Raw genomic sequence first — 24,323 nt, 5'->3', positions numbered from 1 at the left:
CTACACAATAAGGACCCGGACCGCTCCGCCTGGGAATTGAACCCAGGACCTTCTTGCTGTGAGGCGACAGTGCTACCCACCGAGCCACCGTGCCGCCCAGCAGCTAATCTGTCGGGCTTTACTTGATACCTTTCTGTATGTTTATTTTTGTGAATTTTGCATTTAATAAACATACATTGTAGGAAAACCTATAAAGCATCATTTTCTAATTTCACAAAAATCAACCGAAACACCACCAGTTTATTTCTTTACCTCATATTTCAATTTAAACCATTATCATTAGCTCTGCTGTATTCATCCCTCTACAAATCAAGCTCTGAATAAAGTTCTAGCTAACGACATGCCCACCCATTATGTTTTACTGCCCCCACCCAAGCAAAGCAGTCCAGAACCGGGGCTGGTATTAAGTGTTGGCATAAAAAGACAGCAGTTAGGAAAGATGCCACAACAGTTAGAATAATGGTGAGTACTGAATATAAGCCGCTATAGGATTAGACAGAGGACACCCAGAGGAATATAATATACATAATGTGGTAACACAAATTTAAATCAACTAGTAAGAAGTGATACTAAGCTTATAATGAATTTCCTTGTATGGAGCACTGGACTGTGAAAAATGTACAATCATTAAAAAACAAAAGATTTGTGTCTAGATTTAGATTTGATTCTCATTATTGTTGTGACCTGGCTGGAGATCAAAGCGCATTTTATAAGTAACTAATGCAAAACTCCAGATAATCCCACAGGGTTCATAAACCTTCTTCTTTCAACTGTATTTGAACTTACTTAAAATGTTTCTCCATGACATGAAAAACAAGTTCAAACTGAAAAACTTTAAAAGGTCCTGTGTCAGAATGACGTGATGAGGTCAGACTCACTGGGCGGTTGAGGAGAGCTGTTTGGGCAGACTCTGGGGTGGAAGTGGAGGAGGAACATTGGGTCTCTTGCCCATGGCTTTTTTCTGAGCGCCTGCTTCAGGAACGGGCGCTGCAGGCACAGGAGGAGCTTCTGGTTTGGCTGTAGGCTCAGTCTGTGCTTTTGGAGCTGCGCTCTGAGAAACACTTCTTGGCAGCGCCACTGGTGGAATTCCAGCTTGACTAAGGGGTGGAACCGGGACTTTGGGCCTTCTATAGCTCACAAAAGAATCTTTAGTTAGTGCCTTGTGCTGAACAAAGGACCTGCTTGCTGTAAAACATAATAAAAAAATAAGAAATGATGAGTATAACAATGTTTGTGCAGGCTATTTAATTTTACTGCAATGACTTTGTATTATTGAAGGAAATCATACGTTTATATGGAGGGTTGATCTTCAGTTTGGCTTCTGGGGAATGAGGAGGCTGCTCCATACTGTCCTCTGAGGCATTGTTTGCTTTTGGCTGGGCGGTATCCTGAGACTGATGCTGTATCTGACACGGAGGTCTAGTTCTTGGCTGGGGTTTAGTCTGATTCTGACCTGGAGCTGCATTTAGACTTGGGCTCTGAGCAGATGGCTGACTGGCTGGAGCAGAACCGGTATTTTCCCACCCTGTTGAACCACGATTTACTGCACTGGTCTTATTGCTTCCTGCTGCTTCACAGTTGTCAGATGAATTTGAGCTAAATGAAACAGAAAGGAAACTAAATCTGCAGAATATTTTTAATTTGTACCACAGTCATTTCCCATCATGGACATGATGTTCTCTAATTTGGCCAAACGGGTAATAAATACTATATATAACAAGCTGTTCCCTGTTTTTACATACCTGTCAGTATTTGAGACAGTGGTTGTGACTAAGAGAGGCAAGGCACTTTCCAGTGAGGACCGCTGAGGTAAAGACGGAGATGGGACTGAAAGGTCTGGAATCTCAAAACCAACCTCTGGAAAACCATAAATTGTGCAAGCTTAATAGATACTGATGCATGTATAATCTTGATACATGTATTTTTCAAAAGGTGTGACTGTGGTACCTTCAGTGAAGAGGCTCTTGGAGTATTGTATAAATGGCTCTACAACAGCTCTGACCTGGACTGAAGAGGCAGAAGCCATGTCTAGCAGTGAGGCCTCCCTGCCAAATAAGTGAGAATGAAAGAAAGAAAAAAAATTAAGCTTGAGCTTACGCATAACAGCAAACACTCCAGGTCAAAAGTTAACATATACACCGACTAGGCATAACATTATGACCACTGACAGGTGAAGTGAATAACACTGATTATCTCTTCCTCACGGCACCTGTTAGCGGGTGGGATATTTTAGGCAGCAAGTGAACATTTTATCCTCAAAGTTGATGTTAGAAGCAGGAAAAATTGGCAAGTGTAAGGATTTGAGCAAGTTTGACAAGGGCCAAATTGTGATGGCTATACGACTGGGTCAGAGCATCTACAAAACTGCAGCTCTTGTGGGGTGTTCCCGGTCTGCAGTGGTCAGTATCTATCTAAAAGTGGTCCAAGGAAGGAACAGTGGTAAACCGGCGACAGGGTAATGGGTGGCCCAAGTGGTCCGACCCAACAGACGAGCTACTGTACCTCAAATTGCTGAAGAAGTTAATGCTGGTTCTAATAGAAAGGTGTCAGAATACACAGTGCATCACAGTTGCAGGGCTGTTTTGGCAGCAAAAGGGGGACCAACACAATATTAGGAAGGTGGTCATAATGTTATGCCTAATCGTGTATGTGAGACACATCATGCCCGTTTATGGATCTCAGTTGTTTCTATGACTGAATAAGTAAGCTCTAGCCAGGATCATCATTGATGTAAAGCCTGCTCAACTGTGGACAGTTCATTGTGTTTTGGATGCATCTAAATAATAGTAATCCTGTTTTTAATTGTTCGAAGCATTCAGCCATCCAAACGTATCTCATTATAGCATAAAGTGTACTTTTTACCCTTGGCAAAAGGTTAATGCTCACTGCAAGGGAAGCTCAGCCTCCCCTAAAATGTCAAAAATTTAATTGGCCAATATGTACAGTTGTTTTAACATTTCATTGACTACAAATGCGTTAGAACACGTTCATCTCGAAGACGAGTTCGTTCAGAATCAGCTACTTATCACAAATCGACTGACTCGATTTTGTTAACTCCCGTAGCGTCAATGCATTTGCTTGTAGAAGCTGAGCGTCTATTCACTTCAATGGGACTGCATGGAAAAGTTTTTTTCATTGCTTCGAAACTCGCAGGTCATTGGATAAATGCCACGATTTTGTCCCACCCCCGGACGCTGAGCGTCTCTGGGGGTGAATGGAGCTGTGGGCGGTCTGGACGCGGAGCTTCTGCAAGATGATTGGAGGATCAGTAAAAAGGCTGAATCCCGTTTTGATTGACAGCTATTTTGAGATCTACACGTCACTTAATCACTGGGAGCTTCAGTCCCATTGCGGATTTTGCGAGTGAAGTCGAAAGACAAACTGCAACCCATTTCTTGGTATTTGCTTGGTGAAATTACTTGACCATTTCCATTGTTCACTGTGTAAATAAAACACACCCATAGTATTTGTTTCAGGACACTGGTCAAGTCCCTGGAAAAGACGCCTACTTGGTACGATAGGATCACAAGCAGGGCCGGCGCTAGGGGGGGGCTGAGGGGGGCATTGCCCCCCCAAATTGTGTCTTTGCCCCCCCAAGCACAATGCAAGCAACGGCTATTTTTAAAATTATCTCTGAACCAATCACAAAAATGCATTTTGTTTTAGTGTGAAGATATTTCCTTGCTTATTCCTGATTGGCTCTTTGAGTTATATAAAAATCGGCAGACTGCCCCAAACAGTTCAGTTCGGCAGTATATGTTCTGTTAGTGTGAGCGAGAGGCAGGTATACTGGTAAACACTTTTTTTTTACAGAATTAGTATTCTTTTGTTTTCTTTATATTTTAATTTCCCAATAATATAAATATTCTCACTCATTCCTATTTCCACGTTTGAATATTCTCAGTCTGTGTGTAGGTACATTTGTCAGCTTTGACTTAAATTTGTATTAAAGCCTTTCAAGAAATAGAGTTGTTCTATTAGTAATGGCAATTTAATTAAGGGGGCGTATTAAAATGAAATACAATTAGATAATCTTTTTTCACCATTTACATAATCAACATGTATTTTTTAATCATTGGGTTTTAAGTTTAAGTTCGAAAACATGAATTTTTATTTCTTTACCTCATACATCACTTTAAGCCAGTATCAATAGCTTGGCTGTCATCATTCATGCACAAATCAAGCCTTGAATATATTTCTGGCTTCAAAAACATGACTATCAACATGCCCCCTCATTAGGTTTTACTGCCCCCCCAAGCAAAGCAGTCCAGAACCGGGGCTGATCACAAGCCATTTTCTTGAAAAAGAAACGGAGGGCAGAATTTATGTATAAATAAATTGACAAATTTTATGATGTAAGCCGACAATGAGCTTCCCCTCTTTGAAAGACACCGCCACTGGTGTGTATTATCAGCAAAACTATGATAAACTCATTAAAAATAACTTTGGGGTCTTTAGGGAAAGTTTTTAGGGACAAAGAAGTGCTTGCTCCAATTGTTCAGTCACAGAAAAAGAATAATCGCAATGGTGTTCATTATTTACAAGCGTATGCCAACCTTTGACTGCAACTGTACATACAAATACAACATTACAGCAGAAACAAATAGTGCATGACTGCTGACTCAACATCATTCCGCTATACTGACCCTTCAGTACGAGGCCACAGTAGATTAGGACCAAGCACTATGGCAATATTACTTGGAGTCATCTTGTTAACTGCCTGATACTCGGACAAACATGCCAGGAACTGGACAAGGTATCTGCACACCAGAAAAAAAGTTACAAGTGTTAATCCAAACAGTTCTATTGTGTTTAAGTTTAATATAGACACACAGTAGAACTTACCGCAGGTTGTTGTAGTTTTCTGAGGGGAGTTTTTTTAATACCGCTCGTAACTGCTCCAGTTTGTCATCAAGTTCTTTCTCTCTTAAAATACAGAGACCCAGATTTGTTGTTTTAGCATTAAATTTGGCATTAGATTAACTGTTTTTTATACAACAGTCTACTTTACTGAACTTACCCTGCTGCTGCGAACCAGTCGTTATACAGTTCAAATGTCATGAGAGGTTCAGGTAACTCTCGTAGGTAAGATTTCAGAGCACCTGGGAAGACATTCGGAACCCAATAAATTGCAGGGTTAAAATACAATGATTATTAAATATTTATTCCTGACCGTATAGCCACCAAGTTTTATCACCCCCATTTCCCCTAATTTTATTTACAAACTGCAAATAAACTACATTTTATATATACCCTCTATACACTTCTGTTTGGGGTCTCATAGACCTCATGTACATACATGATTAAAGACAACAGACACAGACTTTCATATGTTTTTAGTTCCTGTCTGGTGTTAAGTGTACAGCCTCTCTTAAACACACACACACACACGCGTGCGCACACACACGCACACACATGCACACACACACACACACACACACACACACACACACAAACAACCCTTTAAACAAATCGCCCTGGCCCTGGCCACCTGGCTGGGGAATCAACACTACTCTTTGTGAGGTAACAATGCTTTTCATAGCGCCACTGTGACACCAAACGTGTTTCTGTAATATACTAAGAATATATCTGCTTGTAGCATCCTACCTGCCACAGCATGAGGATCCTTGCTAAACTCAGCGTGGTCCACATTCCCTGAGTCCAGACTGCTCTTCAGCTTCTTTACCATCGAGGCCGCCGCTGCCAGTCTAAACAAGCCCTAGTAAAAGCCATATAGCATTAAGAACAGGTTATACATAAACAGAGATCACATTTATAACATTCTGATCTACTTTAAGGGTTTCATTATTCAGTTATGTGTCTGCATGTGTGGTTGATTGCATGTGTGCATGTAATGTGCTAAGTCACAATAAAATAAGCCTTGTGTTTTATTAGAAGAAGTAAAAGAAGTGGGTGTTTTATTTATTATCAGCAAACTTTGCTTTAATGTACGTTATGTGGTCATCACCTCCTCCTGAAGTCCTGTGTGCAGTAGCATGGTAACACATTCCTGGATGGGCAGTGCAATGTCCTGGCCACAGCTTTTTAGGTGAGAGAGGAGTGACTCTCCATAAACCTTTCTTGATGAGACACTCACCTGTGGCTCTGTTTTTAAAAATACACAAACATGAAACCTTAAAACCTGTAGTTGTCTCTAAATTTTAGACCGTACAACACATGTACCATTATTATTATAATTGTTATTGTTGTTAATGTACAACCACCATTTCCAGAAAAGTTGGGACATTTTGTAAAATGCAATGAAAACAAGTAAGAATAGATGAGACTCTTTACAAAACTGTGATAATTAGTGTTCTCAGTTCCCAAAGAATTAAAAAGTGTAATTAATAGAAAACTTACTGTGTTGCAGGCATCAGATTCTTAATTATAGTTTTTATTAAACACAATTAAGTGGGCGACACGGTGGCTTAGTGGGTAGCACTGTCGCCTCACAACAAGAAGGTCCAGGGTTCGATCCCCAGGTGGGGCGGTCCGGGTCCTTTCTGTGCGGAGTTTGCATGTTCTCCCCGTGTCCGCGTGGGTTTCCTCCGGATGCTCCGGCTTCCTCCCACAGTCCAAAAAACATGCCAGCAGGCTAATTGGAAACACTGAATTGTCCTATAGATACCTAGCCGCTAGATGCACAAACCAGTGCATTGTAGTGCCGATCCCAAGCCCGGATAAAATAGGGAGGGTTGTGCCAGGAAGGGCATCCGGCGTAAAAATTGTGCCAAATCGATGCGCAGATCATGATCCGCCGAGAGCCGACCCCGCAACCGAACGGGACAAAAGGCCAAGGAAAAGAAGAAAAGAAGATTAAACACAATTAAGTTGGTCAGAAATCTTTTCTTTACACATTTACATTTTACATTTTCGGCATTTATCCAGAGCAACTTACAGAAGTGCTTCCATACTAGACATTACCTTACTCTAGTTTAAGTAGAAAACAGTCCAAGTAAACAAATCTGCTGAAAACCCTGTTAGAACCCTGATGTTTTTTTTAGAGAAATGAATAGTGTTAGTAAGTAAGTACATGTAAGCTTAAGTGCTTAGTATAGAGGTGGGTTTTTAATTATCTTTTGAAGAAAGACTAGGGAAGCTCGTCCCACCACTTGGGTGCCAGTACAGAGAAAAGCCTTGATGCTTGTCTTCCTTGAGTTCTTGGGTGGAGGATCAAGTCGAGCAAGACTAGTGGCTCGGAGGTTGCGTGGTACATATCGAGGTTTTATTAGACCTCAAAGGTAATTTGGGGCTTGTCCATTTTTGGCTTTGTAGGCGAGAATCAGTGTTTTAAACTGATTGTGTGCAGCTACAGGAAGCCAGTGAAGAGAACCCAGCATTGGGGTTATGAGACAGAATGACATTTGCCAATTAAATATAGATTCAAGAAAATTAACAAACATATTCTTATTTTGTTGCATTTTACAAGATGTTCCAACTTTTCTGAAAATGTGGTTTGTATATTTACACAGTATAATCAGGCAATTATACCCAGTAGTTCTTCCACTATCATTTATACTACCAGAAATCCTGGAAAACTTTTCAAAATAGAAGTTTGTTTTCTCACCTGAATTACTGTGATTTTCCTTCAGTTCAGTAATATGTTTGTTCAAAAACTCATGAGAGAATTTGTGGTATTCAGCCTGCAGTTCTAAAAGCTAAAACAAAACACAGTAAGTATTCCACATCCAACAGAATAGTAGTGGATTTCATTCACACATACTGGCAATGTGAAATACTCACCCGAATAAAGTAGTTGGCATATTCATCTTCCTTAGTGTTGAAATGGTAGAGGTCAGCAGAATACTGATCCTATAAATTAATACTTACATATCACTGCCAGAACAAACATGTGCTCATATTACCAATGTTGCTTTTCGATATATAATCATGGACACTATTTAAATGTAAATAAAGCTTTAAAACCTTGACTGACTCCAGTCTTCTCCAGGCTTCTTCCAAATCCTCTCTCAGTCCATCTTGTTTGGCTTGAGGACCTGTACTAGCTTGGGACCTGAGAACATGGGAGAAGAAGTGGAAATCAAATACACAGTTGCAAAGAAGTCTTGTGAACCCTTTGAGATGATGTACATTTTTTGCATTTCTCTTACGAAATGGGGTCTGGTCTGTGGTCTGAATCATTAATATTAAATGGAGGAAGTATGTAAAACACTGGGTTAACAGCTTCTCAAGAGTTGAAGTCATTAAGTTGAAGATCTGCTCATGTGAACCATGCTGATGTCGTTTCGGAGATGTGCTATTGCACTGCATCTGGTGGTTCATTACCCTGATCAGGATGAAGCTGTGGTAAAACATGAAAATGAACAAATAATGTAACAAACATTTACCTGGTTCGTGCGTTGTGCCAATCTGTTGTAAGTTTAGTAAACTGCTTTCTGTTCCTCAAGATTTCTGGAAGGTCTTCCTGATTAAAGACAACACTGGTCTAATCTGTGGTTTTGAATGATGTGGATACATTATGAGAAACAGCATTTAAACGTTGTTTACCTCACTGAGTTTATTTAGAGGCTCCAGAACATCTTTTTCCAGCTTCATCTCGAAGTCTGCCAATGTTTGCGCCAAACTTTGTTCTATGAAGCAGCACATTTCAAGAACTTTCCTGCAAAAGGTCAAGAACGTGTTCAGGGTTAAGGGGCATGAATTTGGGCATGGTCATCCTAGAATCTTGCCATGAATGGAATAATCTGGTCATTAAGTACTTTCAGGTAGTCGGCTGACTTAATTTTATTGCCACATAGCATCTCTGAACCCACCCTCATTAAATAAAGCAACACCAGATCATAATACAGCCTATAGAGGTGTGTGCAGTGGGTTCTATGCATAATGGTTGCATTGCTTCATGCACTTTCCCTTTTACCCTGATGCACCCATTGCTATGCCAAAGACCATACAGACTATTATCAGCAAAAGGAAAAAAAAAAACATTTTGTCTGTGGCAAAGTGCCCATGGCATGGGTGACTTGCATTGTGTGACGGTACCATTGATGTGGAGGCAGATATTGGCATTTTAGAGAAACATATGCAGCCATCAAAGCAATGTCCTTTTCATGGAAAATTCTGCTTTATTCAGGACAGGGTCATGGTTGGTTCAGTGTCCCTGGAATCACTGGGCACAACCACTGCTTTATCCAGGACAGGGTCATGGTTGGTTCAGTGTCCCTGGAATCACTGGGCACAACCACTGCTTTATCCAGGACAGGGTCATGGTGGGTCCAGTGTCCCTGGAATCACTGGGCACAACCACTGCTTTATCCAGGACAGGGTCATGGTTGGTTCAGTGTCCCTGGAATCACTGGGCACAACGACTGCTTTATCCAGGACAGGGTCATGGTTGGTTCAGTGTCCCTGGAATCACTGGGCACAACCACTGCTTTATCCAGGACAGGGTCATGGTTGGTTCAGTGTCCCTGGAATCACTGGGCACAACCACTGCTTTATCCAGGACAGGGTCATGGTGGGTTCAGTGTCCCTGGAATCACTGGGCGCAATGCACACCCCGAACAGGATGCCAATCCATTGCATGGCCTTTGCTATTACCCCCAGTGGCCCAACCAACCCCCACAACCAGACACAGGATAACAGAATGATAAAATTGTATTTTTTTAAATAAAAAACATTTTTATGAACTAGATTATGGAGAAACTACAAGAAAAACTAAACAGTCTAAATATGCACACTGAAAACATACTAAAAGTAAGCTTGAGAGTGGTTAGTCTGACACACTGGGTGCAGGGTTGGAATACACCCAGCAAATTACACAGACTACCCGTGACATGGGGAAAACAAGCCAAAATTCCTACAGTGACTGGAGGTGCCCTGTGGTGCCACACTATCTGATTTAAAACAGTAATATTCTACCAACTTACGCAACAAAATCATGAAACATTTTGCAAGACATGAAATGTGTGGGACTGTAGAGCTCTTACCTAATAGAGGAATCTCCATCAAAATCTTTAAAGCTCTCAGCCATACTGACAGAGAGCATCATGAGAGGAAGCTTTTTCTATTACAAAACACAAACAAAATGAAAGATTATGGTGTTAAATAATAAAATAAACTAGTACAAATGTTGATTTGTACAACACCAAATCAGAAAAAGTTGGGACAGTACGGAAAATGCAAATAAAAACACAGTGTTTCTTACATTTACTTTTATTTCATTAAAGACAGTATGAGCACAAGATATTTCATGTTCTGTCTGGTCAGTGTCATTTTATTTGTTAATATACATCCATTCCTGCATTTTAGGCCTGCAGCATGTTCCAGAAAAGTTGGGACAGGCAGTTTAGAACCAGTAATGAGGTTAAAAAATACTAAATGATGATATACAAATATAGGTTCCAACATCATTTTCAGTAAAATATGATATTAGGTTTCCTCATAAGTGTTAGAGCAAATTTAGGCACAGTCTTCTTCAGTCTTTTTAAAGAAAGTAATCAAATCTGTGATCGGTGAACTTAAACTTCATAAATGGCAAAATTATTTTACCCCAACAATACTATCACTAACATTATTATCATATTTAACACCATTTTTTGGAGAATTAAAACATAACTATACATTTATACTAGTTATAAAGTAGCAGGTGCTTGCGTCTCCTGAGCTCGTATTCCCACTTGGAGATGCTGAAATGATAACGGAGCACAAGACATGACAGCAAGGCGTGGTGACGGCAGATTCCTTCTTCCGCTCAAAAGCAAAGAGGGCGTCCCAAAGTTGACTCCTGAATTTAGACCCTCCCCTTAATCGGAAGCACCCTTCACAGCACAGAGTGTGACTTCATATGGAGTGTCACCCTGTAGTGGAGTGTTAGTGAGGAGGGAACGGTTTGGGAAAGGCCGTGAGAAATGTAAGGTGTCTGACTTTACAGATCAACTAGGAGCATGGCCTCATATAGACGGCCAGCTCATTAGGGCGAACGACCTGCAGCTGTGACTTCCCTATTTAAGGGGGCGTCGCCAGGCTGCAGGCGTCGCACCTTTTGTTTCCCTTTCTTTCTTTTGTTTGGCATGGTGGCACAACATCAGCTTGCTTTTCAGGGACAGTCTGGTTACCCCCGGCGCTCTTAGAGCGCTGGGGTGTGTAGGTCGCAAGGCCGAGGTAAGCTAGGGTTTTGGTTCTCTTGGTTAGGGATAGCTGGTGCGGGTTTTTACAGCCCTCGAGCTGTTGTTTATTTTTTGGTGTTTAGATTCAGCTAACGCTAGCACTGCTAGCATTAAGCCTATGCCTAGCTAACCGCTCTATCCCAGCAGCCCTTAAGCCAAAAGACTGCTGCAGGTTCATTACAGCCGTCGTGGCTATGCGGTTAAGCCGTTGCTTTTCCGTGTCCCACAGTCCTGGTTCGAATCCACCCTATTGACTCCTATGTTGACGTGCTGGTGTTAATGCCCGAGTGGCTTTTCCTATAAGCCGTTTTCGCTCCGGCCCATTCCCAGTCTCTACGTACTGGTATCTATGCCCAAGTGGCTTTTATAATAAGCCGTTTTCGCTCCGGTTCCTGCCCATTCGCTACGTACTGGTGTCGATGCCCGAGTGGCTTTTATAATAAGCCGTTTTCGCTCCGGCCCATTCCCAGTCTCTACGTACTGGTGTCAATGCCAGAGTGGCTTTATAATAAGCCGTTTTTGCTCCGGCTCCGGCCCAGTCGCTACGTGCTGGTGTTAATGCCCGAGTGGCCTTTTATAATAAGCCATTTTCGCTCCGGCTCCTGCCCAGTCGCTATGTACTGGTGTCGATGCCCGAGTGGCTTTTTATAATAAGCCGTTTTCGCTCCGGCTCCTGCCCAGTCGCTACGTACTGGTGTCAATGCCCGAGTGGCTTTATAATAAGCCGTTTTCGCTCCGGCCCATTTCCAGTCACTACGTGCTGGTGTCAATGCCCGAGTGGCTTTTTATAATAAGCCGTTTTCGCTCCGGCTCCTGCCCAGTCGCTACGTACTGGTGACAATGCCCGAGTGGCCTTTCCTATAAGCCGTTTTCGCTCCGGCCCATTCCCAGCCTCTACGTACTGGTGACAATGCCCGAGTGGCTTTTCCTATAAGCCGCTTTCGCTCCGGCCCATTCCCAGTCTCTATGTGCTGGCGATAATACTCGAGTGGCTTTTACAATAAGCCGATTTTTGCTTTTCTTTGATTTCGTTTAGCCGGGTTTTCAGTTTGATGTGTTTTTTTTTTTTTTTTTTTTTTTCGTTGCGGCATTTGTAAGCGCACGGGCTTTTCTTCATTTTCCACTAGCGATAGCGCATGAGGTTAGCGAACCCCTTTGCACCAGAGCGATCGGGGTTCGCTTTTTCCCTTGTGTGTGCTTTGTTTTTCTCTTTCAGTTACCTGCGGCGCCAGCAGCTTCGTCCGGGGTTCCCCACCCCGATCCAGTTATGTTTTCCTTTGCGTGGTCTTTTGTTTATAATTATTTATTGTTAAATAAAGAATTATAATTTAATTTATCTCTGCATCTTTGGTCCTTTCTCTCCCCACGTAACAAGAAAATGATTGAAATGTTTAAAAACAATGTACCTTAAAGAAAGACTGCAAGTAATTTGCATATTTCTTGTTCTACAGTGCATAATATCATAAAACGATTTAAGGAATCAGGAGGAATTTCAGTGTGTAAAGGGCAAGGCTGCAAGTCTAAACTGAACACTTGAGATCTCTGACCCCTTAGACAGCACTGCATAAAGTTGACCAGAGAAAACATGAAACATCTTGGGTTTATAGTATCTGCAAAAATATAAAGCAAATGTAAGAAACACTGCATTTTTATTGTACTTGTTTTTTTTTTCCATACTGTCCCAACTTTTTCTGATTTGTGGTTGTATGATATTCCAACAGTTAATTTAAACTTAGCTTTATTAATTTGGGTGTGAAATAAAGAAAGGTAGGTGAGCACCATTCGTCTCTCTGAGTCAAGTCCCTGCTGACTCTGTAAGCAGCCCACCAACTTCTTATGGATGATCTGAGCTGCTTTCCTGGTTGGCTCGACACGCTGCTCCACCTTTACAAAGCAAAAGCATGCTTAGCAAGCTTAATCTGGATTTCAAAAGGTGTGTGTGTGTAAGAGTTTGTATGTTCACTAGCTAGGAAATGAATGTTATATGCATAAAGCTATGATAATTACTTACCAAAACCAGATCCTCAGAGAGTAGGTCAGTGGCATCTTGTCCCCTAAAGGTGCATTAACACATTTATGCCACCATTAATACATGGTATTTTCAGACTTTCGGTCTTCTAAAAGATATTCTATTTGGAATATGTTTATCTTCAATGCTAAACAGTATTTTATACACTCTAGAACAGGGGTCACCAACCTTTTCGAGACAGAGAGCTACTTTAAGGGTACTGAATAATACGAAGGGCTACTTGTTTGATACAAACTTCCTGAATAACAAAGTTGCACGGTTCACCTTTAATGATATTATTATTATTATTTATTATGTTTTTTCATTATTATTTTTTCGGGGTAAAACCTGCATCTCGCTCCGCATCGTAGCTGTGCTCGTTTGCTTGTCTCAGCATTATGCGCATGATATAAAATTCTGCACCCAGACAAGATCAGAGCTCATATAAACATACAACATTTTTGTTTTTGAAATGTTATATTCAGTATTGTCATTTTCAAATCTACATCAATGCATGTGTTATAGATTCAAAAAGAACAGCAACACAAATACAATTTAGACGGAGCTCTATAGTCACTAGTGCTATTTTAGAACATGCCCTGTGGGCGACTTATGTGGTCCCTGGGGGCGACCAGGAGCCCGCGGGCACTATGTTGGTGACAAAAGAGAGAACGCTGCAAAAACCTTCAGTAAAAGTTTCTCAAATAAAGCATCTCAGAATGCACAATACAGCTGACCTTGAAGTGAATGAGCTACAACAGCAGACCACATTAGGTGGTCCACTCCTGTCATCTAAGTGCTAAAATCTGAGGCTACAGTGGGCACATGTTTATCAGAATTAGACAATGGTAGATTAAAACAACAGGCAAGTTGATACATCCTGATTTCTGTCAAAACATGCAGTTAGAATTCGGAACAAGCAGCTTAAATCCATAGACCAAACCTGCCTTGTTTTAACATTTCTGACTGATGGTGGTGTTATAGTTGTTGTAGTTATAGGTGTTAAACGTTTTCTTACCCTGGAGGATGGTTTAATTTCCAGTTATCTAAGTATTTTTGCTGATCATGTGCATCCCCTTATGGCCTTAATTTGCCTATTTTATCTTATAATTACTACTTCCAGCATGCAACATGCAACAAAACACAAGTCATCCCAAACAGTTGCCATGAACATGACAATTATTTCAGCTTACTTTAATATTTAAGTGGCTTTATTGTAATTTGGGCTCTATACAAGTACACAGTGAAATGAAATAACAATCCTCCAGGACCAGGGTGCAACACAGAACACAAGTGCAAACACTGTAATATACACAGTGCAGATAAAAACAGTAAGAATCACAAAGACCTGCAAAACATACAAGATTAGATTTATGACCTAAACAAGTAAAGGGGGTGGGACCCCCAAAAATTTTGTTGTTGGCCAGTACACAGTACTGAGTAAATGTAAAGTGAGGAAAAGAATATACAACATATTTTAATGTACACATTATGACCACTTCCTACTTGCAATGGCGGCAGTGCGTAGCTCATGAAGGAAGTCACGTTTCGTGAACTGGTTTGGTGGGTATATAGGGTGTGCAATAGGCTGTCTGCACATATATCCTGCTTTGCGCTATAGATTTTCCCCCATGCCCCCTCCAGCAGCTGTGGGATGCACCACAGTCAGCATGGCTCCAGATACCTGTGACAACCTACCATGACCTTATTGAGTCACTCCCAGCCCATCTAGCTGCTGCAGACTGCAGTCACTCTGGATATTAGCTTGTGGTCATAATAATGTGACTCGACTGTATATAAGCAACAGTATATAGTTGGCCTTTCTATCACCAAATTTGAGGTAAAATGTAAAAAATGCTGAGACATGCAGCATGAATTTTAATCTGCAGCAATTATCCTGTGCAATCATATCAACATTTCACGAACTTCATGAACCAAAACACTCAAACACCTTGACAAATCACTTCCACAAAGCACTGAGGCACATTTTAGAGGAAAGCTGAGTCCTGTCCAGTATTAATGCGATATTATAAAATGACCAGTGAGTGAGTGTATACTGAAAGAACCTATTAATAACAAAACTACATGATCAAGAATACAATGGGTCATACTAAAGCACTCAGTAAATTTCCACATTGGACTGTCAGAAAATGACAAGAAGACAGCTTACATAATTTAGCCCTGCTAGAGCTGTGAGTGATATTGCGCATGTCCAACACTTCAAAGCAAAGAGACACAAGCGTAATGAATGGAACGCAAAGTTCTGATCCACACAGCATGTAAAACTGCAACACTCACCCCTGAGTTTAACATTGTCTGTTAAACCAAAGACCGAACAAGAACTGTTTGTTGACAGCTTTATTGATTATGTTTCCTTGGACAAGCAGCCACACAAAAGCCAAAGATTACCACACAAAATTACATGTCAACACATCACATATAGAATCTGAAGCAGTAAAAACACATTTTCTGGACTGATGAATCGGATGAACCGGATTTGTGAGTGGCCTTACTGACTGACAGGGCTTGGTAGAAGCCAGAAGAACACTTTCTGCCTATTAAATCAAAGAATATGCTAGGACAGGACAGGCACTATCACATCTATCAGGCACCTACACCTATTTGTTGCATAATATTTTGGTGTCCTCTGGGTCTCCTCTGTGTTGTGACATCATGTCTTTTTCATTATGAGCCACAGATTAAGTAAAAAGTGGTTTTAATAGAAAAAAAATATTTAAATACTTCCAGTAGTCAAAGATGCATGCCTGGGCCAAGTTGGCAACATGAGCTCGTTATCATTGTTATTATTTTAATCTAACAATTAATTTTAAAATGTATCCTCTAAATCAACAGTGCTGCTTACTTATCTATCACTAAAGAAAACTGGGGCACACCAGTGTTAATGCTGAAGATTTTTTAGACTGTGGGTACTGTAAAAAATGACCCGATCTGTGTTTATGACTTGTGGTGAACATGCTTATATGTGATCAGTGTCAGATCACCAAAATACACATCCTAAAATTAGAGAGTGATGGGTGTTGTGGTTGGAAAGTGGGCCAGTTAAAGACAGAAGTTGGTGAGGACATGGCGGCAGGCTGTAAAATGATTTCATATGTCATTTGCAATTTCCTTTTTCCGCCCAGTCAAAGTTTATAAATGTTTTTGTCTATAAAAATCTTTTACTGATTTCATATTCATCTTAAGTATGTGGATTTTCCAAAAATGTCTAAAATTATTAATCTTCTTTAACATCATTTAACTTTGTTACAAGGTTGATTCTTTGGTAGATTATGAATTACTACTGACTTCTGTGTCCACATTTAACTGTGTGTGCTTACAGGCAACTGAACAAAAAAGCCTGTTCAAGGTCTGGCCACAGCATCTCAATGTGGTTTAAGCCTGGAATTTTACCAGGCCAAAACCCTAATTTTATTTTCTTTGAGTCATTTAGAAGTGGATTTGTTTGTGAGCTTACGAGTAATGTCTTGTTGCATAAACCATGTGGGTTTAGTTTCACAGACTGATAATCATGGATCACTGGGGTTGCAGAGTCTAAGAAATTAATTTCTTTGTTATCTATTTTAATGTGCTTTTATCTGTACAAGCAGTGGCTTAGCGGTTCATTGGTTAAAGAAAAAATCATCACCTAAAGTAGCTTAGTGTTTCAATTACCTAATAAATTATCAAATTTAATAAATAATTGGGTTCAGTTACACTAGACACTCCCAGGATAGATCACTGCCAGCCATGTTTAATCTAAACAGTACATGAATAGATTTGTTTGTGAAGTACTTTAAAAACTTTAAAAGGTCTTTTTGTAATAAATGAATCATTTAAAGACTGTATTAAGTGTTTACTTAAGTTTGTTTTTTATCTTCTATTAAATTTAAAACAATTATTGGTTGTGATTAATATGTAAAAACAAAAGAGTGGCAGATACTTTGCACAGCACTGTTAATAACTTTCAATTTCTCAAAGATAGATATACTTTATTTGTCATATATACATATACAGATGTACAGTACAATTAAATTCTTTCTTCGCATATCCCAGCTTGTTTGGAAGCTAGGGTCAGAGCGCAGGGTCAGCCATCATACGGCGCCCCTGGAGCAGACAGGGTTAAGGGCCTTGCTTAAGGACCCAACAGTGGCTGCATAGCAGAGCCTGGATTTGAACCGCCAATCTTCCGGTTGATAGCCCAAAGTTCTACCCACTAAGCTACCACTGTCCCAATAAGATAAGTTAATGTCCCTACAGTACGGCACACTGAGTGTCCATTTGCATGATTTTCCTACAGAACACTGAATGATTCTACTGTATTATTATTGAGTTGGAGATGGATGTTTTGCATACATATATGTGTATAAAGATTAAACTGATCTACTCAAAGCTCTCATCAACATTTATTTAATCATGTAAATGTTACTTATTACTATTATTTAAGACCACTATAGGTAAATTTATATAGTTTTAAATTCCAACTCTCTTGTTTATTATTGTCTTTTTGGCTTGTTTTACTTGACTTGACTTGTTTTACTTAAAAGCTTGCTTTTAGGCTGGTTTTAAATTGTGACTAAACTGCTTTGTTCACACTGACCTATTAAATCTTACAACAACCACTATTTTATATCACAACAGTTTTACTTCATGCATATTCATTCATTAACTATTTTAAAGAATTTGGACAACCTTGATTACAACTATTTTAAAGGATGGGCTTGAACATTGAAAAAAATATATATCAGACCACTTTGGAACAACCTGGATTTTGTATTAATTGCAAATACAATGTTTAATGATCAGTCATAATATGCAACCTTATTACGCAATTACAAATACACAATAATTGTACCCTTTATGTCTTAACACAATACTTTAATTAATTACTCACAATCCAATCTGAAATACATATGTCAAGTCCTCAACTGGTCGTTTCTACAAACAGCAAGTTCTAATCAATGGCAGTTGGTGTGTGGGTTGTACTAAAAGTAGACAGTCTTAGTCTGCTTATCTTAGGCAATGTCTGTTTATGTGAAGCATTTACCGAAAACAGATATATATATATATTATAGAAAAACAATAAAGTCTGTGCGAGACTGAATAATACTACAAAGCATTTCCAAACAGATTTCTAATAATTGTGGACTTTTAATACTGTTTAAAAGCAATACCACAATCTGTTTAAAAAGAAAAATAAAATAAAAAAAAACTCAAGAAGCATGTGTCATGGTTTGGAGCTACTTTGCTGTATCTGTACAATTAAGCACATTTACATGAGAAAGTCAGGGCAATGCTTAATCAAATACAGCTTAAAAGAGTTTAATGATAGGACAAAACACTGATGGAAAACATAGCAACATACCTTTAACAATTATAACAACTAATACGAATTAGTATTTTAAAACAGCCAAGCCGTAATGCAGTTGGTGTGACAAATGCTTTGGCTTGAACTGACAAGGACAATTCCTGCATAATTGTGTAAATGTGTAAACCTGATCAGCTTCAGAAAATGTTATTGTTGCTATTGTTCTGCATGCAAAAACATCCAATGCAATAATCAGCCAGTAATAATGATTTTTAAGCATAAATTGTGTATAATTAAACTGAAAATAATTTTTTTTCAGAGTATTTTATGGGTATTAAACCCAGAGCTACAATGTAAGGGTTCACAAGTCTGTTATTGAAACTATATATATACAGTGGGGCCAAAAAGTATTTAGTCAGCCACTGATTGTGCAGGTTCTCCTACTTAGAAAGATGAGAGAGGTCTGTAATTTTCATCATAGGTGCACTTCAACTATGAGAGACAAAATGAGAAAAAAAAATCCAGGAAATCACATTGTAGGATTTTTAAAGAATTTATTTGTAAATTATGGTGGAAAATAAGTATTTGGTCAATAACAAAAGTTAAACTCAATACTTTGTAACATAGCCTTTGTTGGCAATGAGGTGAAACGTTTCCTGTAAGTCTTCACCAGGTTTGCACACACTGTAGCTGGTATTTTGGCCCATTCCTCCATGCAGATCTCCTCTAGAGCAGTGATGTTTTGGGGCTGTCGCTGGGCAACACGGACTCCACAAATTTTCTATGGGGTTGAGGTCTGGAGACTGGCTAGGCCACTCCAGGACCTTGAAATGCTTTTTACGGCGCCACTCCTTCGTTGCCCGAGCGGTGTGTTTGGGATCATTGTCATGCTGGAAGACCCAGCCACGTTCCATCTTCAATGCTCTCACTGATGGAAGGAGGTTTTGGCTTAAAATCTCACGATACATGGCCCCGTTCATTCTTCCCTTAACACGGATCAGTCGTCCTGTCCCCTCTGCAGAAAAACAGCCCCAAAGCATGATGTTTCCACCCCCATGCTTCACAGTAGGTATGGTGTTCTTGGGTTTTTCTTCTTCCTCCAAACATGACGAGTTGAGTTTTTACCAAAAAGTTCCATTTTGGTTTCATCTGACCACATGATATTCTCCCAATCCTCTTCTGGATCATCCATATGCTCTCTGGCAAACTTCAGATGGGCCTGGACATGTACTGGCTTAAGCAGGGGGACACGCCTGGCACTGCAGGATTTGAGTCCCTCTCGGCGTAGTGTGTTACTGATGGTAGCCTTTTTTACTTTGGTCCCAGCTCTCTGCAGGTCATTCATTAGGTCCCTCCGTGTAGTTCTGGGATTTTTGCTCACCGTTCTCATGATCATTTTGACCCCACGGGATGAGATCTTGACCCCAAGGGAGATTATCAATGGTCTTGTATGTCTTCCATTTTCTTACAATTGCTCCCACAGTTGATTTATTCACACCAACCTGCTTGCCTATTGTAGATTCACTCTTCCCAGCCATGGTGCAGGTCTACAATTTTCTTCCTGGTGTCCTTCGACAGCTCTTTGGTCTTGGCCATGGTTGAGTTTGGAGTCTGACTGTTTGAGGCTGTGGACAGGTGTCTTTTATACAGATAACGAGGTCAAACAGATGCCATTAATACAGGTAACGAGTGGAGGACAGAAGAGCTTCTTAAAGAAGAAGTTACAAGTCTGTGAGAGCCAGAAATCTTGCTCGTTTGTTATTCACCAAATACTTATTTTCCACAAAAAAATTATTTAAAAATCCTACAATGTGATTTCCTGGATTTTTTTTTCTCATTTTGTCTCTCATAGTTGAAGTGTACCTCTCTCATCTTTCTAAGTAGGAGAACTTGCACAATCAGTGGCTGACTAAATACTTTTTGACCCCACTGTATATATATACAGTATATACAGTGTATCACAAAAGTGAGTACACCCCTCACATTTCTGCAGATATTTAAGTATATCTTTTCATGGGACAACACTGACAAAATGACACTTTGACACAATGAAAAGTAGTCTGTGTGCAGCTTATATAACAGTGTAAATTTATTCTTCCCTCAAAATAACTCAATATACAGCCATTAATGTCTAAACCACCGGCAACAAAAGTGAGTACACCCCTAAGAGACTACACCCCTAAATGTCCAAATTGAGCACTGCTTGTCATTTTCCCTCCAAAATGTCATGTGATTTGTTAGTGTTACTAGGTCTCAGGTGTGCATAGGGAGCAGGTGTGTTCAATTTAGTAGTACAGCTCTCACACTCTCTCATACTGGTCACTGAAAGTTCCAACATGGCACCTCATGGCAAAGAACTCTCTGAGGATCTTAAAAGACGAATTGTTGCGCTACATGAAGATGGCCAAGGCTACAAGAAGATTGCCAACACCCTGAAACTGAGCTGCAGCACAGTGGCCAAGATCATCCAGCGTTTTAAAAGAGCAGGGTCCACTCAGAACAGACCTCGCGTTGGTCGTCCAAAGAAGCTGAGTGCACGTGCTCAGCGTCACATCCAACTGCTGTCTTTGAAAGATAGGCGCAGGAGTGCTGTCAGCATTGCTGCAGAGATTGAAAAGGTGGGGGGTCAGCCTGTCAGTGCTCAGACCATACGCCGCACACTACATCAAACACTACGTCTGCATGGCTGTCACCCCAGAAGGAAGCCTCTTCTGAAGTCTCTACACAAGAAAGCCCGCAAACAGTTTGCTGAAGACATGTCAACAAAGGACATGGATTACTGGAACCATGTCCTATGGTCTGATGAGACCAAGATTAATTTGTTTGGTTCAGATGGTCTCAAGCATGTGTGGCGGCAATCAGGTGAGGAGTACAAAGATAAGTGTGTCATGCCTACAGTCAAGCATGGTGGTGGGAATGCCATGGTCTGGGGCTGCATGGGTGCAGCAGGTGTTGTGGAGTTACATTTCATTGAGGGACACATGAACTCCAATATGTACTGTGAAATACTGAAGCAGAGCATGATCCCCTCCCTCCGGAAACTGGGTCGCAGGGCAGTGTTCCAGCATGATAATGACCCCAAACACACCTCTAAGACGACCACTGCTTTATTGAAGAGGCTGAGGGTAAAGGTGATGGACTGGCCAAGCATGTCTCCAGACCTAAACCCAATAGAACATCTTTGGGGCATCCTCAAGCGGAAGGTGGAGGAGCGCAAAGTCTCGAATATCCACCAGCTCCGTGATGTCGTCATGGAGGAGTGGAAAAGCATTCCAGTGGCAACCTGTGAAGCTCTGGTAAACTCCATGCCCAGGAGAGTTAAGGCAGTTCTGGGAAATAATGGTGGCCACACAAAATATTGACACTTCAGGAACTTTCACTAAGGGGTGTACTCACTTTTGTTGCCGGTGGTTTAGACATTAATGGCTGTATATCGAGTTATTTTGAGGGAAGAATAAATTTACACTGTTATATAAGCTGCACACAGACTACTTTTCATTGTGTCAAAGTGTCATTTTGTCAGTGTTGTCCCATGAAAAGATATACTTAAATATCTGCAGAAATGTGAGGGGTGTACTCACTTTTGTGATACACTGTATATATATATATTTAATATCTCAGCACATTAATTCAGCTTGTTAAATTCAGCCTGATATTCTTTCTGCTTTAGTTTAGTGATTATTTGCAGTCAGTATGTATGTCAGCATCAGACGTTGCAGGGAGTTTGCAGCTGTGCAGAGGCTGTGGTGGATGCTTTGTTTTGCTGTTGACTTGGCATTGTGAGGGTTAGGAACACAATGCTAACATCAGGGCTCGCAGGATGTAAAAGTGTTTGCACCCTGCACACACTGCAGCCTAAAGCATGCAGCAGCACACCCACCTTTTTCAAATGCAGCTCTCAGTCAATAGATTATACTCAACAGTAAACAGTAATCTGAACAATAAGATTGATTTTAATCTTTGTGACTATTATACTTTATATAGTATCACACTAAAACAAGAGCATGGCCATAACCCAGGGCTGTTTAATTAGTTTGTGATTTAACAAAATGTGCATGACTGTAAGAGCTTTCAAAAAGTTTGTGTTTACTATAAATGAAGCATTATAAAATGTTGAGAAGTTTCAGAAACATTTTGCCAAAATTTTTCACCGAGCTCTTTACATGAAAGATTAGAGGCTAGATTTGTATTTGTGGACCTGTACCTAGATGTATTTTTTATTATGTCCCCCCCACAGTCAAGTAACAGTACTGTTCTAGTCAGTTGTGAGCCAGTGCATAATTAGGTAAGCCAAAAGCACGCTTGAACAAATCCCTTAATCAAGGCACATGCCTCACAATTTAAAACATTAAGTGAAAGCACATTAAAACTAATAATAAAAAAAAATAAAAAAATTATCCAGACAACCTAAAAAAATGTTATCTTGTAAATTTTATGTTAAGATTCAAGTAAACATCATTAGTGAATGCCGTATGAAAGTACTTACTTCCCCACATTCCCAAACTGCTTTAAAAGGTTAAACTGCTTTAGCATGATGGTGGTGGTGGTGGTGGAATTTCCTTTCCACCCTCCAGTGGTCCTTTTCTTACGGTCAGTTCAGAATCACTCACATTGGATGGTTGATTTGGCCCTCTGACTCATTCAAACAATAAAAAAAATGTCATTTACTTAAGTTCTCTATTTGAAACTCATACAGCCAAATGTTCATTTGCACACGCCCTCGAGTTAAAAGAAAAGAGGAAGTTAACCATGCATACAGGGAAGGAGATCTATGCATCACACTGTGAAACCATACCTAGCCCCACCAAAAACAGAAGAAGGGTCGCTAGTTTTTTAAACAACCGGCTCTGTACTTTTTTACACTGCCAGATATTTTTTGATTTACTGGTAGACTGGTCATGAGATTATGATCATTAGTCTTACACTTGCTAAATATATAATCACTTGAACTACTCTAAAAAGTTTAAAATGGACATTAGAAATGAATATAACTGAGTCACATCAACACTATTTATACATAAGACCATAAACAACAAAGTTGCAAGATAAAGGATGTGGTAAATAGAACAGACATTTCATGGCTTACAGTTCAAACAACTTAAATGGTTCAGAATGTCACAGTTACCATTGACAGGATTCATGTAAGACTGACACACAGTGGTCAAATAAGGGACTGGTTAGAGAATTTATTATACCCTAAACCAGCACTTATTGGGATTTGATTAGTTTAAACAACCAAATACTGTATATTCAGAGGTATAAAAAAGGCTTTGGTTATTTTTTGTCTGGTTTTTCACTATTCACATAATATAAATGTAAGATGTATAAATTCAAAATGCAAAAGAAAAAAACAAACATACAGTAAAAGCTCACATTCTGATTACTTTACAGTGCTGATTTAAATTATTTAAAATTTTGTTTACAGCATCTAAATTCAGTGTTAAGCAAATACTAAAGTGAAGCGAGAAATGTTTCATGTTGAATTATCTGTAAATCAGTCCTTATTTTTAAAAAAGAATGTAATTTTTTGCTAAGATTTGATTACTCTGACCTTTAAATTATAAATAAATATATCTTTTAAGCTATTATATTTGTCATGTACTTTATTCTGACATTAAAACTTAAAATAACCTAAAGGTTGCAGATTTCTGACAGTGTTAGCATCCACAGTTCAGACTTTATTACTTACCCCACATACACCAATCAATCATAACATTAAAACCACCTCCTTGTTTCCTTGTTGATAAAATGAACAGTGAGTGTAGAAACAAGTAGGTGGTTTTAATGTTATGGCTGATCAGTGTACTTCTAACATGCCTGCAGACAAAACAGTAAATTACCTGTGTCTGTGAACAATAAAGGAGGCAAAAATGCTAAAATAATC

The 24,323-nt window shown here is 39.8% G+C and overlaps 1 protein-coding gene across 1 annotated transcript; it reads right to left on the bottom strand.

Moving 5' to 3' along the window:
• Positions 1–847: 847 nt before the first annotated feature.
• Positions 848–22,988, bottom strand: sh3bp1 (SH3-domain binding protein 1). The gene is made up of 18 exons (XM_063003794.1): positions 22,926–22,988; positions 13,138–13,180; positions 12,906–13,010; positions 9,948–10,024; positions 8,509–8,620; positions 8,349–8,425; positions 7,927–8,014; positions 7,744–7,812; positions 7,568–7,658; positions 5,969–6,105; positions 5,608–5,719; positions 5,021–5,102; positions 4,846–4,926; positions 4,647–4,760; positions 1,948–2,045; positions 1,743–1,857; positions 1,289–1,596; positions 848–1,185 (listed from the first exon to the last, which is right to left on the bottom strand). Exons 1-18 carry the CDS (start codon positions 22,970–22,972, stop codon positions 875–877), a joined length of 2,067 nt encoding a protein of 688 aa, XP_062859864.1. The 5' UTR covers positions 22,973–22,988; the 3' UTR covers positions 848–874.
• Between the last annotated feature and the right edge of the window lie 1,335 nt (positions 22,989–24,323).

The sequence above is a fragment of the Trichomycterus rosablanca genome, chromosome 10, assembly GCF_030014385.1.
Source record: "Trichomycterus rosablanca isolate fTriRos1 chromosome 10, fTriRos1.hap1, whole genome shotgun sequence".
Taxonomy (NCBI): Eukaryota; Metazoa; Chordata; class Actinopteri; order Siluriformes; family Trichomycteridae; genus Trichomycterus; species Trichomycterus rosablanca.
This window is presented reverse-complemented; position numbering and strand designations above follow the sequence as displayed.